We start from the raw sequence: 23,084 nt of genomic DNA, 5'->3' as shown, positions 1-23,084 counted from the left end.
ATGGATGGATGTACAGACTGGAACATTAATCAGTGGTAAATATAAATTTACTCAAATATTCTTCCACTATATATTTTCATTGCATTTGAGTCTATGTTTATGTGGGTATTTTTTTGCACATCCGTTAGACCAGTCTTCTGGTGTTGGATTTTATTCAGTTGCCGCATAGCTTTCAAAAATGAGGTGATTAGTGTCAGTGCCTTCTGTAATGGGAAAACAAACACTGCATTGCTGTCTAGTTGGCATTTTCAATACTTATCCCCAAAACTAAGGCAGCATTGTTCAGGCTCATCACTTTTTGTTTCCCTAATTATTATTGAATTGCCTGGCTCTTTCAATTGGTACATGTTTCTGTTTATTACTCTTTAAAAAAAAATCAATGAATGGTTTGTTATCATTTAACCTATTATAAGGTTGAATGGTTAGAAATCAGGTTTATCTTTTTTGTTATAGAACTGACATTTTTACCAGCTATCCTCCCTGTATAAACACACCAAAACTGGGCAACTCATTCTATTCCCTGCATTTACTGAGAGCATATATGCTTTCATAGGTGACTTCCACAGCAATGAAAAGATGTAAGTAGATATGTAATGATAGGCATGAACTGTAGACAAAGACAGTGGCTCATGTATGTATATACATATGTGAATACATACACGCAAGGACACATAGCAGAAAACAGAGGAGAGAGAGAGAGGACTATTTAATGGTTATTTGACAGAATATGCACCAAGACCTATCACCCATTAGGTTTGTAACTTTGAAGAAAGTCATATCAGTTTGTAGACAGCAAAGGGAAGACGCAGAAGGAAGAAGACAAGCAATCAGAGTTCACTGTGATAAGAACTCACTCTGCTCTCACAGAAGTCAGGAGAGGTCAGCATGTCCCTAATGTGTTCTCTCTCGGGAGCTCAGGCTTCTGGACAGAAAGAGATAAAATACTGCTTGTGAGGCAAGGAGAATTGATGGCCTGCAAACAAAAGGGGCACGAATTATGGGCCTCAGCAGAGTTTTCCTCTGAAGAAAACAGATCATCTAGAAAGAAGACCCTTATCCATGGGCTGGCACTAGAGCTCTGGTCTCGGGCTGGACAGCTCAGTATCTGCAGCAACCCCCTGGAGTGGGCAGGAAACTTAGAGAGAAACCTCCCCTGTGATAGTAAGCTCCATGGCTCCCTGCGAGCTTCTGACCCCTGGACACGGGAGAGGCTGATGGCAGTGCTGTCCCCTGTGGTGGTGAGTCGGGGGGAGTGTGGGATTCTGACACCTCCTGGGACATAAAGCCCTTCTAAAAGGGAGTTTGTTGAATTGTGTGATGTGAACTGGGAATTGAGAACATGCGATCAGACAGGCAAAAGGTATCTGCGGGGACTTTGAGTGAGAATATTATTTGGTGATTGCTTTTTGGCTGTGCTGGGTCTTCACTGCCACATGGGCTTTTCTCTAGTTGTAGTGAGCGGGGTCTTCTCTCGAGTTGCAGCACGCGGGCCTCTCATTACGGTGGCTTCCCTTCTTGCAGAGCATGAGCCGGGTCTGTGCACGGTCTCAATAGCTGCGGTTCCTGGGCTCCAGAGCACAGGCTCCATGGTTGTGACGCACTGAGTTGGTTGCTCCACAGCATGTGGGATCATTCTGGATCAGGGATTGAACCCATGTCTCCTCCATTGGCAGGCAGATTCTTTACCACTGAGCCACCAGGGAAGCCCTGAGAGAGAATAATTAAAAGTATACATTCTTGGCAATTTCAGGACCCACTGTCCATGTAGATAGACAGCACACCATGCCATGTTTCTCCAGGTTCCATTGCTGATCTGTGAGATTAACGTGAGCTTTAAAGAACTAGAGCAAAAGAGTTGTCTACTTCTTAGCACGAGGATTTCTCTTCTTGTTTGATGTTTAGGCTACAGCCTTCCTTTAGCGGAGTGTGTTGTGTGCATGTGGCAGGTGTGGCAGGGGAAAGGACGGGAATACATTCATGAGTACAAATACCCAGCTGGCCATGCCCAGGCGGGGCTCAGAGGAGTTAGGAGTCAGACATGGATTCCGGGCTTCCATGCCTTTGTTTTCCAGTGCAGTGAGGGCCATTGCCCCAACCGGAGAAGCGGGCTCTAGCAGCTCTTGGCAGTAGGGTAGAGAGCTGGGTAGTGCAGAATGCCAATCTCCCTCAGGTCAAGGAGTGATTCCTTCTCAGCATCACATCAGATAAATAAGCAGGATGCTTGGTGATGCAGAGAAAAGGCAAAGGGAAGGAAAGCTATATTTGATCAGCGTCTGCTCTGTCCCCTTGGAGCATCCAGGGTCCGCTGAACGAGAACCCTATCTGAACTTGTACCCTGCCCATGGGGACTGTGTGTCAAGGAACTAAGTCCAGGTGTCAATATTTGACCCATCCCTTTCCTGATATTGTCAATCAAATTTCCATCTTTATGGGTTTGCCAAAAATGCTCTTCTTTTTAACAGAGGGAAGTATGATGGTGGGAACCTTGCAGGCAGTAAGGATATAGCAAGTTCTAGTGACAGATTCCATGGCCCTTCTGTCTCCTTCAAAGCTCCTACACCTCTTTGTCATTGTGGCATTTTCCTCATGAGTCTGCCAGAGGGCAGCCCGTCTCTGTAGTGTAGTCACATGGGCAGGCTTGAGGCCACTGCTTTGGCGATGAAGCAACTTGCTGATGTCCTGTCCCTGACCCTAGTGATTCCAGACAGTGCCTGTGGTCAGCTGTGTGAGTTCCATGGAACTGGGAGGGCTGCTACTCAGAATGGAACAGCCTGAGCTGTTCGGGGTCATTCTGACCTGACCAGAAGCCCAGGGCATCTTCTATCGATATTAGATAGAATCCCTGGCTCTAGCGCGCACCTCTAACCCTTGCCTATCTGTAATGTCACTGTTCGTCACCCATGCTCTGATGAAACACTGACAGCCGGGAGGGAGGTCTGCAAAGCCGGGGACCTGTGTTAGTTTTCAGCGACTGCAGAGTTCACAAACTAAGTGGCTTAAACAAAGCCTAATTTATTGTCTCACGCTTCTGAAGGCTAGAAATGCAAGATCGAGATGTCAGCAGGGTTAGCTCCTTGGAGACTGTGAGGCAGGGTCTGTTTCATGCCTTTCCTCCAGCGTCTGGGGGGTTGCTGGCCGTCGTTGATGCGCTCTGGCGTGCAGGGGCCTCACCTCACCTCTGCCGTCATCTTCGCATGGTGCTCTTCCTCTGCGTGTCTGTCCCAATTCTCCCCTTTTCTACGAACACTGATCATATTGGATTGAGGCTCCACCTTACTCCAGTATGACCTCATCCTAACTCAGCTAATCACCTCTACAGGGAGCCCGTTGACCGATAAGGTCACAGTTAGGACATTGACATATGAATCTGAGGGGAACTCAGTTCAAGCCAAAACGGGTCCCATGCAGTTAGGGGCAGCGGCCACATGGTTCCCATTGAAGCCTCTCATGCTCACCATTCAGTGCGATCCCAGTAGTCTTGGGGTCTGTGCGCTGAGTAGGAACTGCCCCGCCAAAGAGGGCCCCAGATGCAGGCTGAGGTCCAGATGTGGCTCTGGGTTTCTGCAGAAGCAAAGCAAGGCTTCCTCAAGCAGTTCAGTTCAGTCGCTCAGTCATGTCCGACTCTTTGCAACCCCATGAATCGCAGCACGCCAGGCCTCCCTGTCCATCACCATCTCCCGGAGTTCACTCAGACTCACGTCCATCGAGTCCGTGATGCCATCCAGCCATCTCTCCTCGGTCGTCCCCTTCTCCTCCTGCCCCCAATCCCTCCCAGCATCAGAGTCTTTTCCAATGAGTCAACTCTTCGCATGAGGTGGCCAAAGTACTGGAGCTTCAGCTTTAGCATCATTCCTTCCAAAGAAATCCCAGGGCTGATCTCCTTCAGAATGGACTGGTTGGATCTCCTTGCAGTCCAAGGGCTCTCAAGAGTCTTCTCCAACACCACAGTTCAAAAGCATCAATTCTTCGGCGCTCAGCCTTCTTCACAGTCCAACTCTCACATCCATACATGGCCACAGGAAAAACCATAGCCTTGACTAGACGGACCTTAGTCGGCAAAGCAATGTCTCTGCTTTTGAATATGCTATCTAGGTTGGTCATAACTTTTCTTCCAAGGAGTAAGTGTCTTTTAATTTCATGGCTGCAGTCACCATCTGCAGTGATTTTGGAGCCCCCCAAAATAAAGTCTGACACTGTTTCTACTGTTTCCCCATCTATTTCCCATGAAGTGATGGGACTGGATGCCATGATCTTCGTTTTCTGAATGTTGAGCTTTAAGCCAACTTTTTCACTCTCCTCTTTCACTTTCATCAAGAGGCTTTTTAGCTCCTCTTCACTTTCTTCCATAAGGGTGGTGTCATCTGCATATCTGAGGTTACTGATATTTCTCCCGGCAATCTTGATTCCAGCTTGTGCTTCTTCCAGCCCAGCGTTTCTCATGATGTACTCTGCATATAAGTTAAATAAGCAGGGTGACAATATACAGCCTTGACGTCCTCCTTTTCCTATTTGAAACCAGTCTGTTGTTCCATGTCCAGTTCGAATTGTTGCTTCCTGACCTGCATACAGATTTCTCAAGAGGCAAGTTAGGTGGTCTGGTATTCCCATCTCTTTCAGAATTTTCCACAGTTTCTTGTGATCCACACAGTCAAAGGCTTTGGCATAGTCAATAAAGCAGAAATAGATGTTTTTCTGGAACTCTCTTGCTTTTTCCATGATCCAGCGGATGTTGGCAATTCGACCTCTGGTTCCTCTGCCTTTTCTAAAACCAGCTTGAACATCAGGGAGTTCACAGTTCACGTATTGGCTGAAGCCTGGCTTGGAGAATTTTGAGCATTACTTTACTAGCATGTGAGACGAGTGCAATTGTGCGGTAGTTTGAGCATTCTTTCGCATTGCCTTTCTTCTTAATCTATGAAAGGATCCCAGGGCAGGGGGTAAATGCAAAGGGCTACCCCTACAAACCAGACACTGGGTCTGTGGCAGCAGGGACCTTCCCAGACCCCGCATGGTGGTGGAGCATCGGGTCCTGGGCAGGGCCAGGCCTCCTGGGGCAGCTGCCAGCCCTGCTGCTGTTGAGGGGAGCTCTGATGAGGGACAGCTTGGTCCTTGGCACTGATTTCCCAGTCACATTTGGCCGTGGCAGGAAGTTCCTGGCATATCACACCTACTGAGATGAGGGAATGCATTTGGTCAGCATCTCACTGCTGCAAGACTCAGAGATCCTAAGGGTCCCTCTTCCTAAAACTCAGAAGCACCCTATTTAAAGTAATCCCAGGACTTCCCGGGCAGTCCAGTGGTTAAGACGCTGTGTTCCCGATGCAGGGGCACAGGTTCAATCCCTGGTTGGGAAACTAAGATCTTGTTTGGCACACAGGGTGGTCAAAAAATTAAAAAATAAAATGAAGTGACCCCCATCTACCCATTCATTAGAAGGACTGATGCTAAAGCTGAAGCTCCAATATTTTGGCCACCTGATGTGAAGAACTGACTCATTGGAAAAGACCCTGATGCTGGCAAAGATTGAAGGCAGGAGGAGAAGGGGGTGACAGAGAATGAGATGGTTGGATGGCATCACTGACACAGTAGACATGAGTTTGAGCACACTCTGGGAGATAGTGAAGGACAGGGAGGCCTGGCGTGCTGCAGTCCATGGGGTCGCCAAGAGTTGGACACGACTTAGTGACTGAGCACCGAAATCATCTACCCATTCACAGAAAAGTTTTGAATGTACTTCCTGCCTGTGGTTTGCTGATAAACCCGCTCTTTGGAAAAGTCTTTTATTGGTAGTCTTTGTCCATTTCTAGGGTGTAAATATCCCCACAAATCCAATATCAAGTTATTGATGGCTTAACAGCTGGCTTATAAGAATGTCCTGAATGTTCAGCAACATTTCTTCTGTAGCAAGCTGATGCAAGCCAGCCCCAGCACACCAAAGTCTCGGTTTGTTATAAGGACCGAATGATAACATACCTATAAATGGATTTTTATTTACTGTAAATTGTTCTAGAAATTCTTAGAAAATCATGATTGATGACCATTATGGCTCTCGTGGTTAGCTCACTCACTGAGCACCTGTGAGCCAGGTACCTTGTAAGGAACTGGGGATTTCCAGTGAATCAGCAGTCTTGCTTCCTATCCTCAGGAAGCTCATAGTCTAGTGTGGAAGCAGACATGAAGTGAATGATCGTAAGACACAGTGGTGGGGTTATGACTGCGATCAATGCCTCTAAAGAGAAGCGAGGTGTACTGAGTGAGGACAGGAGGCAGCAGAGCCAAAGCCCTGGGGCAGCCCTGGGGCTCACTCCTCTAGGGTAGGTGCACGTGAGAGACTTTGTGACCCCGGTCCTATCCCCAGCCCTTCTCAGCCACCCCTGGGAACTGAGGCGTATCCAGCGCGAGGGTGGCATTTGAGAAGCTAGGGGAATAATTGTGAGAGGAACCAGACTCTTGGCCCAGACTCCCTGGGAGAGCCAAGTCCCCTGTGTTTACAAAGAGTCTGTGGGATGGATTCACATACCACCCACGGGCAGTATCTATTTATAGAGCTGGGGCAGAACCTCCGGCTTAAGGCACTGCTAAGGGAATGTGGGGTGGAAGCTTGTATTAGCTGCTAGATTTAATGCAAGGATTAGGACAGGTTCATCTCAAAAGCCTGGAAGGCTGTCTTTTTCACTGATGGGGTGAGGAACTTGTGTGCACAGATTCACATTCTTCGTTACCTTGTTCCTCAGCACGGGGCTCAGTTCAGTTCAGTTCAGTTGCTCAGTTGTGTCTGACTCTTTGTGACTCCACAAATCACAGCAAGCCAGGCCTCCCTGTCCATCACCAACTCCCGGAGTATATTCAGACTCATGTCTATCAAGTCGGTAATGCCATCCAGATATCTCATCCTCCGTCATCCCCTTCTCCTCCTGCCCCCAATCCCTCCCAGCATCGGAGTCTTTTCCAGTGAGTCAACTCTTCACATCAGGTGGCCAAAGTATTGGAGTTTCAGCTTTAGCATCAGTCCTTCCAATGAACACCCAGGACTGATCTCCTTTAGAACGGACTAGTTGGATCTCCTTGCAGTCCAAGGGACTCTCAAGAGTCTTCTCCAACATCACAGTTCAAAAGCATCAATTCTTCGGTGCTCAGCTTTCTTCACAGTCCAACTTTCACATCCATACATGACCACAGGAAAAACCACGTCCTTGACTAGACGGACCTTAGTCGGCAAAGTAATGTCTCTGCTTTTGAATATACTATCTAGGTTGGTCATAACTTTCCTTCCAAGGAGTAAGCGTCTTTTAATTTCATGGCAACAATCACCATCTGCAGTGACTTTTGAGCCCTAAAAAATAAAGTCAGCCACTGTTTCCACTGTTTCCCCATCTATTTCCCATGAAGTGATGGGACCGGATGTCATGATCTTCGTTTCTGAATGTTGAGCTTTAAGCCAACTTTTTCACTCTCCTCTTTCACTTTCATCAAGAGGCCTTTTACTTCCTCTTCACTTTCTGCCATAAGGGTGGTGTCATCTGCATATCTGAGGTTATTGATATTTCTCCCGGCAATCTTGATTCCAGCTTGTGCTTCTTCCAGCCCAGCGTTTCTCATGATGTACTCTGCATATAAGTTAAATACGCAGGGTGACAGTATACAGCCTTGATGTACTCCTTTTCCTATTTGGAACCAGTCTGTTGTTCCATGTCCAGTTCTAACTGTTGCTTCCTGACCTGCATATAGGTTTCTCAAGAGGAAGGTCAGCTAGTCTGGTATTCCCATCTCTTTCCGAATTTTCCAGTTTCTTGTGATCCACACAGTCAAAGGCTTTGGCATAGTCAATAAAGCAGAAATAGATGTTTTTCTGGAACTCTCTTGCTTTTTCCATGATCCAGCGGATGTTGGCAATTTGATCTCTGGTTCCTCTGCCTTTTCTAAAACCAGCTTGAACGTCTGGAAGTTCACGGTTCATGTATTGCTGAAACTTGGCTTGGAGAATTTTGAGCATTACTTTACTAGTGTGTGAGATGAGTGCAATTGTGCAGTAGTTTGAGCATTCTTTGGCATTGCCTTTCTTTGGGATTGGAATGAAAACTGACCTTTTCCAGTCCTGTGGCCACTGCTGAGTTTTCCAAATGTGCTGGCATATTGAGTGCAGCACTTTCACAGCATCATCTTTCAGGATTTGAAATAGCTCAACTGGGATTCTGTCACCTCCACTAGCTTTGTTAGTAGTGATGCTTTCTAAGGCCCACTTGACTTCACATTCCAGGATGTCTGGCTCTAGGTGAGTGATCACACCATCATGATTATCTGGGTTGTGAAGACATTTTTGGTACAGTTTTTCTGTGTATTCTCGCCACCTCTTCTTAATATCTTCTGCTTCTGTTAGGTCCATACCATTTCTGTCCTTTATTGAGTCCATCTTAGCATGAAATGTTCCCTTGGTATGTCTAATTTTCTTGAAGAGATCTCTAGTCTTTCCCATTCTGTTGTTTTCGTCTATTTCTTTGCACTGATCGCTGAGGAAGGCTTTCTTATCTCTTCTTGCTATTCTTTGGAACTCTGCATTCAGATGCTTATATCTTTCCTTTTCTCCTTGGCTTTTCACTTCTCTTCTTTTCACAGCTATTTGTAAGGCCTCCTCAGACAGCCATTTTGCTTTTTTGCATTTCTTTTCCACGGGGATGGTCTTGATCCCTGTCTCCTCTACAGTGTCGTGAACCTCTGTCCATAGTTCATCAGGCACTCTGTCTAGCAGATCTAGGCCCTTAAATCTATTTCTCACTTCCACTGTATAATCATAAGGGATTTGATTTAGGTCATACCTGAATGGTCTAGTGGTTTTCCCTACTTTCTTCAATTTAAGTCTGAATTTGGCAATAAGGAGTTCATGATCTGAGCCACAGTCAGCTCCTGGTCTTGTTTTTGCTGACTGTATAGAGCTTCTCCATCTTTGGCTGCATAGAATATAATCAATCTGATTTCGGTGTTGACCATCTGGTGATGTCCATGTGTAGAATCTTCTCTTGTGTTGTTGGAAGAGGATGTTTGCTATGACCCGTGCATTCTCTTGGCAAAACTCTATTAGCCTTTGCCCTGCTTCATTCCGCATTCCAAGGCCAAATTTGCCTGTTACTCCAGGTGTTTCTTGACTTCCTACTTTTGCATTCCAGTCCCCTATAATGAAAAGGACATCTTTTTTGGGTGTTAGTTCTAAAAGGTCTTGTAGGTCTTCATAGAACCATTCAACTTCAGCTTTTTCAATGTTACTGGTTGGGGCATAGGCTTGGATTACCATGATATTGAATGGTTTGCTTTGGAAATGAACAGAGATCATTCTGTCGTTTTGGAGATTGCATCCAAGTACTGCATTTTGGACTCTCTTGTTGGCCATGATGGCTTCTACGTTTTTTTAAAGGGATTCTGCCCACAGTAGTAGATATAATGGTCATCTGAGTTAAACTCACCCATTCCAGTCCATTTTAGTTCACTGATTCCTAGAATTGATGGTCACTCTTGTCATCTCCTGTTTGACCATTTCCAATTTGCCTTGATTCATGGACCTGACATTCCAGGTTCCCATGCAATATTGCTCTTTACAGCATCGGATCTTGCTTCTATCACCAGTCACATCCACACCTGGGTATTGTTTTTGCTTTGGCTCCATCCCTTCATTCTTTCTGGAGTTATTTCTCCACTGATCTCCAGTAGCATATTGGGCACTTACCAACCTGGGGAGTTCCTCTTTCAGTATCCTATCATTTTGCCTTTTCATACTGTTCATGGGGTTCTCAAGGCAAGAATACTGAAGTGGTTTGCCATTCCCTTCTCCAGTGGACCACATTCTATCAGACCTCTCCATCATGACCCGCCCGTCTTGGGTGGCCCCACAGGCATGGCTTAGACAAGGCTGAGTTAGACAAGGCTGTGGTCCTAGTGTGATTAGATTGACTAGTTTTCTGTGAGTATGGTTTCAGTGTGTCTGTCCTCTGATCCCCTCTCGCAGCACCTACCGTCGTACTTGGGTTTCTCTTACCTTGGACGTGGGGTATCTCTTTACGGCTGCTCCAGCAAAGCACAGCCACCGCTCCTTACCTTGAACGAGGGATATCTCCTCACGGCCGCCCCTCCTGACCTTGAATGTGGAGTAGCTCCTCTCGGCCCTCCTGCGCCCACGCAGCCACCACTCCTTGGACATGGGGTTGCTCCTCTTGGCCGTGGTCCCTGACTTCGTGCGTGGGGTAGCTCGTCTTGGCCGCCAACATTGGTTGTTACTAACTGTGACTGCAGATTGAGTGGAATCAGAGCAGGAGTTCAGCCCATGGTGGGGAAGAGGAATTTTTCAGTGAGCAGATGAAGAATGGGAGCATCTTAAGGCAGATTCCCTAGAAGCAGAGCCTGAGGCAGGGTTTTGGGTGCCTGGGATGTATTGAGGGACGGCTCTTGGAGGAAATGTGTAAAAGCAAGAGGGAGAAGGCTCAGTGAGAGTCTATTGTCAGACACAGTGAAGTCTAGGCTAGATCCCCGGTGAAGTGTAAATTTCCCCCAAGTTTTTCTGCGTTGAGGCGAGAATTTCTGCCTCCTCCCCCATCACAATCGGTCCTTGGCATTTCCTTCCTTTACCCTCGCCTTCCCCTCAGGAAGACTCTTGGGTAGCTCCAGAGGAAGTGGTACCCCTTGCACAAGTCTCTGGAGATAGGAGTAACAGCGGTGGAGGTAGAGATCAGGTGCATGACCTCCGACCCCCACTAATGGAAAGACCAAGCAGGCTCTGCTTGGATACCTGTCATGACAGAGACCTCACTACTCCCTCAGGGAGTATTTCCCACCACTGGGCATTTCAGTTGCAGGGAGCCTCCATATCAGGGGTTCAGACTGATTCCCTCTTATTTCTTCCATTCAGTCTTTGGGGGCCACATGAATCTGCCTTTTCTCCTTCCAGAAAATAAACTTGGCCTCCTCGGACTTGTTCCCCCGCCCCAATTGGGTTCCATCAAGTCCTTGCTTGTCTGCTGTCTTCCCATGGGAACCTCTGTGGCTGCCAGCAGGCAACCTCTCTCCCCGCTCAGGCGCCAGCCTTCGAGGCAGCGCAGCTGGCTCCGCAGACTCCCGCTGGGTGCGCCCAAGTGGCAGTTAGAAAAATCAGCTTTGATTTGATTTGCAAACTGAGCCGAGTCATTGAGACAAAATAAATCCGGAAACCCATAAAGCCATTTGCAGAGTTGCTTTTGCAGAAGAAAGTCACAGTTTTAATCTGGTAAACACTCTCTAACGATCCCATTAAAACAACCCCCTCAGAGTAGGTGCTGAAAGCCGAACTCCAGGATAATGAAGCATGAGATAAGGGGCCAGTGTCATAGTCCCTTTCTGCCTCGTGGGGGTGATGATGACGGACTAAAACCATTGTCCCAGGGCAACAGGAGGCGGGGCGATAGTCTTTTGTAAACGTGGCTTCTTTTTATAATGTCTGAGCCTGAGGTAGAACATTTCATCCAGCCTTTTCTCCCCTGTCTTCCTAATGGATTCTTGCCCCTGCAGGGACAATAAATAGCCATTCTCCAGTGAGATGTCCTCATTTCACAGATGCTAAGACTGGGACCCACGAGAGGAGTGATATGTCCATGGCTTTTTTAGCTACAAGAATAACCTGCCACAGGTGACGTGAGAAGCCAAACAAGATGTAGGCATTGTCTACTATCAGCTAGGAAATGCCCATTATCTGCCCTTCCCACCCCTGTTGATCCAGTTCTGTATGGAAGGTTCTATTTTATATAAAGCTTCCTCAAGAACTTGCTTGAAATAATGCCTAATCAGAGACACCTGGATTCAAATCCCACTCCAAAATTTACCTATTTGACCTTGGACAAGTCACAGACTCCAGGAGTCACTTTTAGGCCTAAGATCATTAGTTCTTTCCCCTGATTATTTGGGATATGCACATAAAAGGTCAAGAACATCATAGATGATCCAGTTTGAGCTTCCTTTCTTCCTTCTTCTGGGTCTTCTTTGAGACCTGGAGACCCAGCTACTAAGTATATGTCCTTTTTCTGCTCTTCCCCAAGAAGGAAAGCCAAAACCTGAACCATAGTCGCTTCTCATACAAATCAAACAGACTCAGGCTGTATTCAAAATGTGGAAACTGAGGGGAGACAGGAATGATGCCGGCCTTGGCTCTGAGCACTTAACCTCTTCATCTACAGGCTGTTGTGTTTGGGTGAGATCCTGCATAGCAATAATATTCTTGCATTGACTGAGTGTAAGATTTCGCTCGTGTACTTGCTGACCTTTGACTCTGGCACTTTTCCTCCTCTTGTCATTGGCCCAGCAATTTCAGGGGGAGCTCAGAATCACAGGGTGCTCAAATTTAGCTATGGCAGCTGGAAGTAGGGACTGTAATGACGGATCACTTGTAAGAGGCTAGAAAATAGTGAGCACATCTATTGGAAAGCTCTTGGTTATTGTTCAGTCCTTAGAAATCCTGCCAGACTTCCAGAGCAGAAAGCCCACATGTGTGTTTGGGGGTCAGGGCAGAGATAGGAGATGAATTTCCCATGCCTGGACTTCTCAGAATTACTGGAGCGTAACAAGGTCTCTTTATCCCTCAGGTTTCTTTGCTTTCCCCCAGCATCTTCCAGACCCTACAATGCCAATGAAATGATGTGGATTTTCTTAAAGGTTATGTGACAAGATGAAATAAGAGGATTATATCATGTATATACTGTAGAAGAACCTGAAGAGGACCTTTAAATATCCCAACTCTTTAACATTTTTCTTGCTACAGCAACTGGTACATCTCTCTAGTGTTCTCTGTCCTTGCCCTACCTTTTACTCTCTACATTTGCTCAAAACACCTCCCTTCTCCCCAACACACAAATGCATTCCATACCCCACTCAGGAAAGCAAAGCTGTTACATGGAGTCCAGAGAACAAAAGCCAAGACTAGTGCTTGTCCTTCAAGCATGTCCCTCGGTAGTCTCAGTGCATCCCTCTAAACCTGAAGTGAGAATGATCTACTTAAGCCTTGAGACACCCAAGCTGATTTTAGCTCAGATCTGACTTTCCACCGTCACTGCATCTTACAAAAGAAATTGTGGGCCTTTTAAAATGAGAGGTCAAGGAAAGGGGGGAAATGTGGCTAGGCTAGAGATGAGGACTAGAAATAAAAAAGAATTAAGTTCCATTAGAGCTTTCTCTGATGGTTCTTCAATGGATTGTTGGGGGTGTTAGCAAAAATTAACCACCTATTAATATGCACGTCAGAGGGCTGTGTGTTCACCTGAGTCTGCAGTGCAATGATAGAAGTAAATCCTGTCATGTAGTACGTGCTAAATTAATAGTGGTCATCATTATTACCCTGACTTAAGGAATGAAGCTGTGTAAGCTCAAATGGGTTAAATGAGGAACTTAAGGTCCCTCAGAATTGCCACTCACATGTAATGCCAAAGCTCATGGTATTTCTGTGGCACCATTTTGAATCCTGTCCATAATACAGACTGGGCGAGGTTCTACTCGCCACTGTTAGGGTCTTCTGTCTCCTATTTGTTAACTACTTCCCGTTGCCTCTTTTCCAGTAATAGCTGATGGTAGAACCTTTAGGGTATGGTAGATCTTTAGCCTGTCTTCAGTGGTATCCAAGCTAAGTCCTGGGATCTGGAGCAGAAGGTGAGGTGCCTCAAGGAGCCCTCTACTTTATTTGCTTCCGCAGTGTACTGAAGCTAATAAATCAAAAAATTAATTTATTTTCAAGTTTAGCTGTTCCAGTGCCATCTTTATCCCATCAGCATCTCTTTCCACTGAACATCCATTGCTTTAGAAGACAAAATAATCAGAAAGGAAGTCTGAGCACTCAGGATTCAGACCTCCTTCTTCTTTACATGGTCTCAGTGTTTTTGTTAATGGCTGGCAAGTATACATATGAGCAAGCCCTGGAAACTGTAAAGACAGAAGGTTTGTGAATCTTCCAGCAAAAATGCCATATCATAAGGGGACCAGATGATAGAGGAGAAAGCAAGGGACTTCCATCTTTTGTCCTGCTGGATTAGTCAGGATAGGCTAGGCTTTGCTGCAACAACAACTGAATACCTTAATCTCAGTAGCTTAATGCCACAAAGGTTTCTTTGTAGGCATGTCATCTAGAATATTAGTGGCCCCAAAGGGGACCTCATAGGCCTCAGAGGGGGAAGAATAAACATGGAGATGGTAACCTGGATCTTAAATACCTCTCTTAGAAATGACTCATGTCTCTTGGACTTTCATGGTGACTGAGATTCTTTCATATGCCTAAAGGTAAATGGGCCAGGCACCAGTAAATACCAGTTATCTCTAGCGCTAAATACATGACTCCTTTTCCTATTGTTGTTCCTTTTGTGTCCTGCCAAGACCTCTGCTCCTCCACTCACTGGGAAAACCTTGTCCCATCCCAGTATCCAGATATACTTCTGTTCCTACCCCTTGTACCTGAGCATTTCCACTAGAAAGTGACAGTGAAAGTGAAGTTGCTCAGTTGTATCTGACTCTTTGTGACTCTGTGGACTGTAGCCCACCAGGCTTCTCCATCCATGGGATTCTCCAGGCAAGGATACTGGAGTGGGTTGCCATTTCCTTCTCCAGGGGATCTTCCCGGCCCCAGGGATCGAACCCAGGTCTCCTGCATTGCAGGCAGATGCTTTACCCTCTGAGTCATCAGGGAAGCCCAAGCATTCCCACTAGGCAGAATTATAGCCTTGGATGATAGGGTAGGGAGGTTCCTCTGGGTGTGCCAACCAAACTAAGGCTTTAATTGTTTTTCACTTAATCCTTGAAAGAACTTCATGAGATCTTAAAGTGAAAGAAAGTGAAAGTGAAGTCACTAAGCCATGTCCGACTCTTTGCAACCCCATAGACTATAGCCTACCAGGCTCCTCTGTCCATGGGATTTTCCAGGCAATCGTACTGGAGTGGATTGCCATTTCCTTCTCCAGGGGATCTTCCCAACCCAGGGCTCAAACCTGGGTCTCCTGCATTATAGACAGATGCTTTACCATCTGAACCATCTTGGATTAGCTAAAAAGTTTGTTCAGGTTTTTCCATGACATCGTACAGAAAAACCTGAACAAACTTCTTGACCAAATACAATATTTTTTTTATCACCCCCCATTTTATAGGTAGAGATACTGAAACTCAGAAATGTGTGTAATTTTCCAACTGACACAGCTAGTAAATGAAAAATGCACTCACCTAGAGCCAGACATCCTGGAATGTGAAGTCAAGTGGGCCTTAGAAAGCATCACTACGAACAAAGCTAGTGGAGGTGATGGAATTCCAGTTGAGCTATTTCAAATCCTGAAAGATGATGCTGTGAAAGTGCTGCACTCAATATGCCAGCAAATTTAGGAAACTCAGCAATGGCCACAGGACTGGAAAAGGTCAGTTTTCATTCCAATCCCAAAGAAAGGCAATGCCAAAGAATGCTCAAACTACCGCACAATTGCACTCATCTCACACTCTAGTAAAGTAACGCTTAAAATTCTCTAAACCAGGCTTCAGCAGTACGTGAACTGTGAGCTTCCAGATGTTCAAGCTGGTTTTAAAAAAGGCGGAGGAACCAGAGATCAAATTGCCAACATTCTCTGGATCATGGAAAAAGCAAGAGAGTTCCAGAAAAACATCTATTTCTGCTTTATTGACTATGCCAAAGCTTTTGTGTGAATCACAATAAACTATGGAAAATTCTGAAAGAGATGGGAATACTAGAACACCTGACCTGCCTCCTAAGAAATCTGTATGCAGGTCAGCAAGCAACAGTTAGAACTGGACATGGAACAACTGACTGATTCCAAATCGGGAAAAGAGTGTGTCACGGCTGTATATTGTCACCCTGCTTATTCAACTTATATGCAGAGTACATCATGAAAAACGCTGGGCTGGAGGAAGCACAGGTTGGAATCAAGATTGCTGGGAGAAATAACAACCTCAGATATGCAGATGACACCACCCTTATGGCAGAAAGTGAAGAGGAACTAAAAAGCCTCTTGATGAAAGTGAAAGAGGAGAATGAAAAAGTTGGCTTAAAGCTCAACATTCAGAAAACAAAGATCATGGCATTCGGTCCCATCACTTCATGGGAAATAGATGGGAAAACAGTGGAAACAGTGGCTGACTTTATTTTTCTGAGCTCCAAAATCACTGTGGATGGTGACTGCAGCCATGAAATTAAGAGACACTTACTCCTTGGAAGAAAAGTTACGACCAACCTAGACAACATATTGCAAAGCAGAGGTATTACTTTGCCAACAAAGGTCCGTCTAGTCAAGGCTATGGTTTTTCCATTGGTCATGTATGGATGTGAGAGTTGGACTGTGAAGAAAGCTGAGCATAGAATTGATGCTTTTGAACTGTGGTGCTGGAGAAGACTCTTGAGAGTCCCTTGGACTGCAAGGAGATCCAACCAGTCCATTCTAAAGGATATCAGTCGTGGGTGTTCTTTGGAAGGACTGATGGTGAAGCTGAAACTCCAGTACTTTGGCCACCTGATGCAAAGAGCTGACTCACTGGAAAAGACCCTGATGCTGGGAAAGATTGAGGGCAGGAGGAGAAGGGGACGACAGACGATGAGATGGTAGGATGGCATCACCAACTCGATGGTCATGGGTTTGGCTGGACTCCAAGTGTTGGTGATGGACATGGAGGCCTGGCATGCTACAGTTCATGGGGTCGCAGAGAGTTGGACACGACTGAGCACCTGAACTGAACTGAAGCTAGAATATCATTTATCCATTTAGTTTTGAGTGCCACTTAATATTGGTATGTGGTCCCTCATCCTATAGAGGTTAAGAACTTTAGATTTGAACAGTCTTTGACTCTAGACTAGAAAAGGTACTTCACTGCTGTGTGTCTCGGTTTCCCCATCTATGAAACAATCAAAGTAACAGCACTAACTTCATGGGTCTAATTAAGAATTTACTGAGCTAATGGACTTAGTGTATCAGTGCCACGCCTGGCTAAGCACTCACCAAGCAGTAACTGGTGGGAGAGCCAACCAGTAGCAATTGCATCAGTCCACCAAGATAAGGGCTATGGTGAAGGTAAAATCAGGACACGGTGGAAGCACGTAAGAGAAGAAGAAACATAAGAGAAACAGAAGTCAGTGTAGGGTGTGGGTTCCCAGGTATGTAGTCACCGAGACGAAGCTTTGAAATAGGAGTAGCAGTTATCGTATGGAACAAGGCTAGAAGTAAGACATGGAAACCTTCTGAGCTGAGCAAGTGGTACATGCAGATGACTGATGGTGAGAGAGGTAGCCCTCGAACTTGAATGGGACGAGGCAAAGGAACCATGGCTAGAATGCCGGTGTGACCAGAGGAGGCTGGGAGCAGTGAGAGTGGAGGCTGGAGGGCTGAGCCCGGCCAGGACATCAAGGACTCTGCGTCAGCCCCATGGCATATCGCGGAACTGTGAGTGTCTCGAGATAGTGGGAGCTCTGGGTGGAGCTTAGAGGGCTGCCTTTGTCACAAAGGCCACCCTATGATGGCTTAGAAAATGAGTCAGAAAAGGGAGACTGAGGCAAAGACAACAATAGATACAGGGAAGAACAGGTAGGAGGCTGCTCAGAGAGGCCAGATAGGAGCGTGTGAATCACCTTTTCTCTCAGCCTTCTGTTTCTTTTTCTGACATCAGGCCAACGGTCTTTGTCTTACCCACCTCCGAAGGTTGTGGGGGGAAATGTAATAAAAATATCCACTTAAAACCGGAGTTGGCAAACTTTTTTGTAAAAGGCCGGATAATTACGTTCAGCTTTTCAGGCCATATGGTCCCTGTCACAACTACTCATCTTTATCATGGTAGCACAAAAGCAGCCATAGATAATACATGTAAAATGAGCATGGCCGTGTTCCAATAAAACTTTATTTATAGACAGTGAAATTTCAATTCTGTGTAACTTTCATGTGTCATAATATATTACTCCTCTTTTATTTTTTTTCCCCCGGCCATTAAAAAAATGTAAACACTACAGTTAGCCAGTGGACACACAGAAAACAGTGGGTGGCCAGATTTGACCTACCAGCTTTAGCTGTCCGAATTTGGACTTAGAATATGGCTTGAGAATGGTGAAGTTTCCCAAACCTTTGCGGGAGGGCTATTCTGAGTACTATTTTATTTTGCTTTAATTTTTATTGGAATATAGTTGCTCTGCTGTGTGGGATTAGTTTCTACTGTACAGCAAAGTGAATCAGTTACAGGTATACATATATCATGATTTCTGTTGACTGGTGGTTATATGTTGTAGTATTTCACAGTTGTTGGTAAAGTTTGCCATTTGTGCCAATTTTTGAAGTTATATATTTCCTGTTAATCAGTTGGTCTGGGATGTCCTGCCCCTCTCTCCAGTTTGCATAAGAACTTTATACAGTCTTGTTGATGAGTCACTGGAGAAATATGTGCAGCCTTTGACCAAGCCTAGGACACCTTCTTTCTTTTCTTTAAGAAGCAAGTAGTGCTTCCGTTTTCTTTAAAGAAGCAAGTAGTGAATTTGAAAGGATAAAACAATAAAGTCATACAAACCAGAGTACTGCCTCTGCCAGTTCAGAGTCCTGTGACCTTCAGCAAGTTATATCAACTGTCTGATTCATCCTTCCTTCCTCCTTTCATTTATTCGACATAGCCACTGAGTGCCTACTATGTACCAGCTTCCGTGCAGGGTCACACCAGGACTAGATATGAGACAGTGACTGCCTTCAGAATTGCAGGGGACTCAGAATTGCAGGGGAGGCAGCCACTTAAAGTACAGCGAAGCCGTTGCTTTGAGAAGGGACAGCCAGGGGGTTAGGGAAGACAGAGGAGGGGCTTCTGACCCTTGTACAGTGAGACTCTCAGAGAGGAGGAGTTCTGAGCTGACACTTGGAGGATGAACAGTCTTCATCTAGGTGAAGAGGCAGGAAGTGGGTATTTCCACACCAAGTGAGCCTCCTAGGTAAGGCCTCCTGACAAGAAGGTGGGGCAGGGGGCACGGTTGATGATGAGAGGAGTTTACTGTCTTTGAGACAGAGTTTAGTGTGTTTGAGTGGGAGTGGGGAGAGCCTGGAGGGGCAGGAACTGGGTTAAGGGATTTGAGGTTTACCTGGAGCACAACAGGGTCACTGGTGCATTTCGACTGAAGGACGGAGAATAGTCTGAAAGGAAATAGGACTGGAGGCAGGAAGTCCAGCAGGGGTCTGCTTCAGTAACCCAAGCAAAGCAGGAGGATGGCTTAAATTGGAGGAAAGGGGAAAAGTTCAAGACCTTTTCTAGAGTAGAGTTAATAAGGCATGCCAAGGGATCAGAAGTTGAAGGTCAATAGAAAGGAGATATGAAGATGACCCCAGGTTTGTAGACGGCATAGCCACATGCCTAGTGGCACCATTTACTAAGAAGGGGGGGGAGAAGATGTCTGGGTGGAAAGGTAACGGCTCATTTATAATAATGCTGACCTTTCTGGGTTGTTCTAAGTCTTAGAAACATTGTATGTGAGGTACCTGGCAAGAGTCCCTGGCGTGTTGTGGGTGCTTGATAAATGGTGACTCGTATCCTTGTTTCATTTCTAAAGATCTATTCCAGGCCCTGTTTTGTTAGATCATGATGTTCTTTTGCTGTTTAGTGTGAGCTCTTCAGAGCCACGAGAATTGCAGTTTTGCTCACCGTGTCGCACGTGTTCATGTGTGTTTCTTTCTCTCCTTCTCTTCTGCATGCTGCCTGGGGACTGGCTTTCTTGTGGTCAGCACCAATGGGCAGCGCCCAGGTGACCCCGGGGACTCCACTCTGCCTCCTCACCACAGGTGATCACCAGAGCCCTGGGCTGGGGAGGGGGGACGGGAGTGAAGGGCAGCCCATGCTCAGTGGTCCCTGCAAGCTAGGTGCACCAGAGAGGAACTGGCAGCCCGTCCACCCCACCCATGCATCCACCCACCCAGCCATCCCCCTGCCCCCTCCCCATCCTTCCGTTCCTACCTCCATCCATCCGTCCATCCATCCATCTATCTAACTCATCCATTCACCCGTTCTACTAATGCTTACAAAGTACCTACTGTGTGCCAGGCACTGTTCTAGGCACTGAGGTATTCAGTGGTGAACAAAAGAAAGCATATTCCTGTGCCTTTGTGGGAGGGGAAAGAACCATTAATCCCCCCACCCACCCACACACACACACACACACACACACACACACACAAAACTACACAAATGCGTAGTGGCAAGTGTGAGTCTTGCTACAAAGAAGAGCCATGTGGTATTCAAAATAAACCAACAAGTATACCTAAAGTTCAGGGGATGATTCCCAGGGGAAGAGAGAACCGAGCTGTGGTCTGAGGTTGGGGGAGAATTGGTTTAACATGTCTGTGCTTAGGAAATGGATAGATCTGGCTGTGACTCCCTATCTGCCATTTGTCTTGGACAAGTCACTTGAGAATGATGAGTCCCACCCCTCCTATTTGTTAAGTTAGAATAATAATGCTTCCATTTTGAGGAGCACCATTTTCTTATAGACCTTGCAGGCACAGTCTTCTGGATCTGTATCCTGAGAAGAAATAAGACAGTAAACGTGAAAAAGGCCGCTATGGGAACGCCCCAGTCTAGAGTGGGATGTTTGTTTGAAGTGAATACCAGCCCTTTTGCTCTAACTCATGGTAGTTCGCTCTCATTTCATATAAACTCTTCGGAGATCATAGTGCAGAGCCCATCAGAGGCTGATGCCCATCATGGGGCCCCAGAGACAGACGAGACCCTCCCAACAGAGAGATCTCTACTGCAGGGGCCCTTTCCGTCGACCCAGGTTTCTTTGGAGATTTCAAATCTTTTACCTGGCACCTCTCTCCAAGTTGTTGCCCAGATAGCAGCTTCCTCTCTACTAGTCCCTGGCTGGTCAGTTTCTCATGGTGGGAAGGGGAATATATGAGGCAGAGATGATAAGAATCCAGCCGTCCAGGAGCTCATGGTCCACTTCTGTTTACCCGCTTCCCAAGCTCAGAAATTCTGCTGTTTGTGATTGTCTTAGGCTGAGTTTCCCTGGACAGAGCCTGAGATGGGGGATTCTTGTGCAAATTAGTCATTGATGAGTATTCTGAGAAGAAAGAAGGTGAGGGAAGGGCAAGAAGCCAAAGGAGCATGTGGACACTGTGTCAGCTGAGCCCACAGGGGCTCTGGAGTGTGGACTGTATCACAGGGGAGCCCCTACTCTGTGGCAGGGGGCCAGCATCTGTGCTGCTGTGTCAGTCAGCCACTGTCCATGTCCTGGTGGGGGTTGGGGGGCGACTTCCCTTGGCCTGATGGCAGTCTGCAGGGAAGAGGGTACCTTAGCAGCCAGCACCTCCATCTTAAGCAGCTGGAGATTAGTGCACCAGCCCAGGAAAAGAGATCTAGGCAGAGCCTTCACCGCACTCATGACAGCCAAGTTCCGTCCCCACCTCTGTGTCTGCCATCAACCCATAGCCCAGTGTGTCACCATTAACACCCCCAGAATGTCATCTCAGCCACTCCCTAGTTATGGGACCTTAAGCAAGTTGCACAGCCTTGTTTAACTTGCAAGACCACTGGTCACACCTCCTGCAGAGTCATATACAAGATTACGTTCAGTGACTGTCCAGAGTGCCCTGCTCTCTTGGCCTTCATCAGATGTCAGTCCGCCCTCCCGTCCTGTTGTTGGCAAGTCTCACTCTTGCCCCGAGGGAGGTGGCGGTTGCGGGCGGGTGCCTGGTGATAGCGAAAGGAGAGTGGCTCCTGCCGCGTGCCCACACCCATTTACCAAGAAACAGCGCTCCTCCCGGGCATGCGGGCAGCTCCCTTTCTGCCGGGCCACTGTTCTCCGGGCCCTTTTCAAGTCAGCAGTCCCGTAATGTTTTCTTTAAACAGAGCCAACCCCATATCAGGCACATTTGTTTTACCTCTTGCCTCCTGAGACATCTGAATGCTCCCTCTCTGACAGGTTTATTTCATTGCGTTCCATTTATTTCCATGCCTTTCTCGGTTTCATTTGATGGGTGAGGTGTCCAAGAGTGTTTCTCTTCAAGCAGGCTGTCCCTTTCAAAGGGCGTTTTTGTTAATGCTCATACCCTGGTAGCAATAACGGCTGATGTGAATAAATAACCGACCAGGTCTGAGTGATGGGGATGTTCAACTGTAAACAAAAGCAGCCTCTTCGCATCAGCACCAGCTCAGAGGTCTGTGGTACCTGTTTGTGGAGTGGGAGACAGGCTGGCCTTCAGAGTGAGTGCAGGTCTCAGCTCAGCCACTTTCTGCCCGGGGGTCTGGGCATTGTTCTTCTCTGGGCTCCATTCCCTTCATGCGGCGGAGCAGGGATACTGACATCCCTGGCCAGAGTTCATGGTGAGAACTATGTGTGATGGCTTCCACTTGCTCTTCAGGTCTGACTTACTGGTCTTTGCTTTAACGGATTCATGCTCTAGGGTAGGGCTTCTCAACCTTGGCGCTAGTGACATTGGGGAAAGGTAGTTCTTAGTTGTGGGGGGCTGTTCTCTGCATTGTAGGATGTTTAGCAAATCCCTGGCCTCTACTCATTAGATGCCAGGAGCACTTGATTACCCAAGTAGCACAACCAAGTTTATTGCCAGACACAATCAAATATCCCCTGGGGACAAAAGCACCCTCCTGTTGAAAACCTCCAGAATTACACTGTGTTCAAGAGATGCAGAATCTCAGTTACATATGTACTTTGAAATTTTCTAGAGTCAAATTTTTTAAAAGTAAAAAATGGGGATTTCCCTAGGGATCCAGTGGTTAAGACCACACTTCACCGCAGGGGCCATGGGTTCTATCCCTAGTCAGGGAGCTAAGATCCCATATGCCTCAGGGCATGACCTAAATAAATAACATAGCCTATTAAAACATTAAAATTATTTGTTAAAGTAAAAATTAACAGGTGATATTTTAATGTATTTTAACTAACCCAGTGTCTACAAAGTATTATCATTTTAACATGTAATCAATATTTTAAAATGATTAATAAAAGATATGCTACCTTTTTTTTTTTTAGCACTAAGCCTTTGAAATGTGGTGTGAATTTTACACTTATAGCACTTTGCAATTCAGATGCTAAATTTTAAGCAGTTAAAAATGAAATCTAATCCTAA

General features: G+C 46.3%; 1 protein-coding gene across 1 annotated transcript in view; it reads left to right on the top strand.

Annotated features, from left to right (window-relative positions):
- PTPRT (protein tyrosine phosphatase receptor type T) overlaps positions 1–23,084 on the top strand; it is an 815,678-nt gene that overhangs the window by 603,007 nt on the left and 189,587 nt on the right. Inside the window, exon 13 of the mRNA XM_068986822.1 lies at positions 19,722–19,778. Coding sequence (XP_068842923.1) covers positions 19,722–19,778 — 57 coding nt within the window. The remainder of the gene's footprint in view (positions 1–19,721; positions 19,779–23,084) is intronic.

This window comes from Capricornis sumatraensis, chromosome 15 (genome assembly GCF_032405125.1).
Source record: "Capricornis sumatraensis isolate serow.1 chromosome 15, serow.2, whole genome shotgun sequence".
Taxonomy (NCBI): Eukaryota; Metazoa; Chordata; class Mammalia; order Artiodactyla; family Bovidae; genus Capricornis; species Capricornis sumatraensis.
This window is presented reverse-complemented; position numbering and strand designations above follow the sequence as displayed.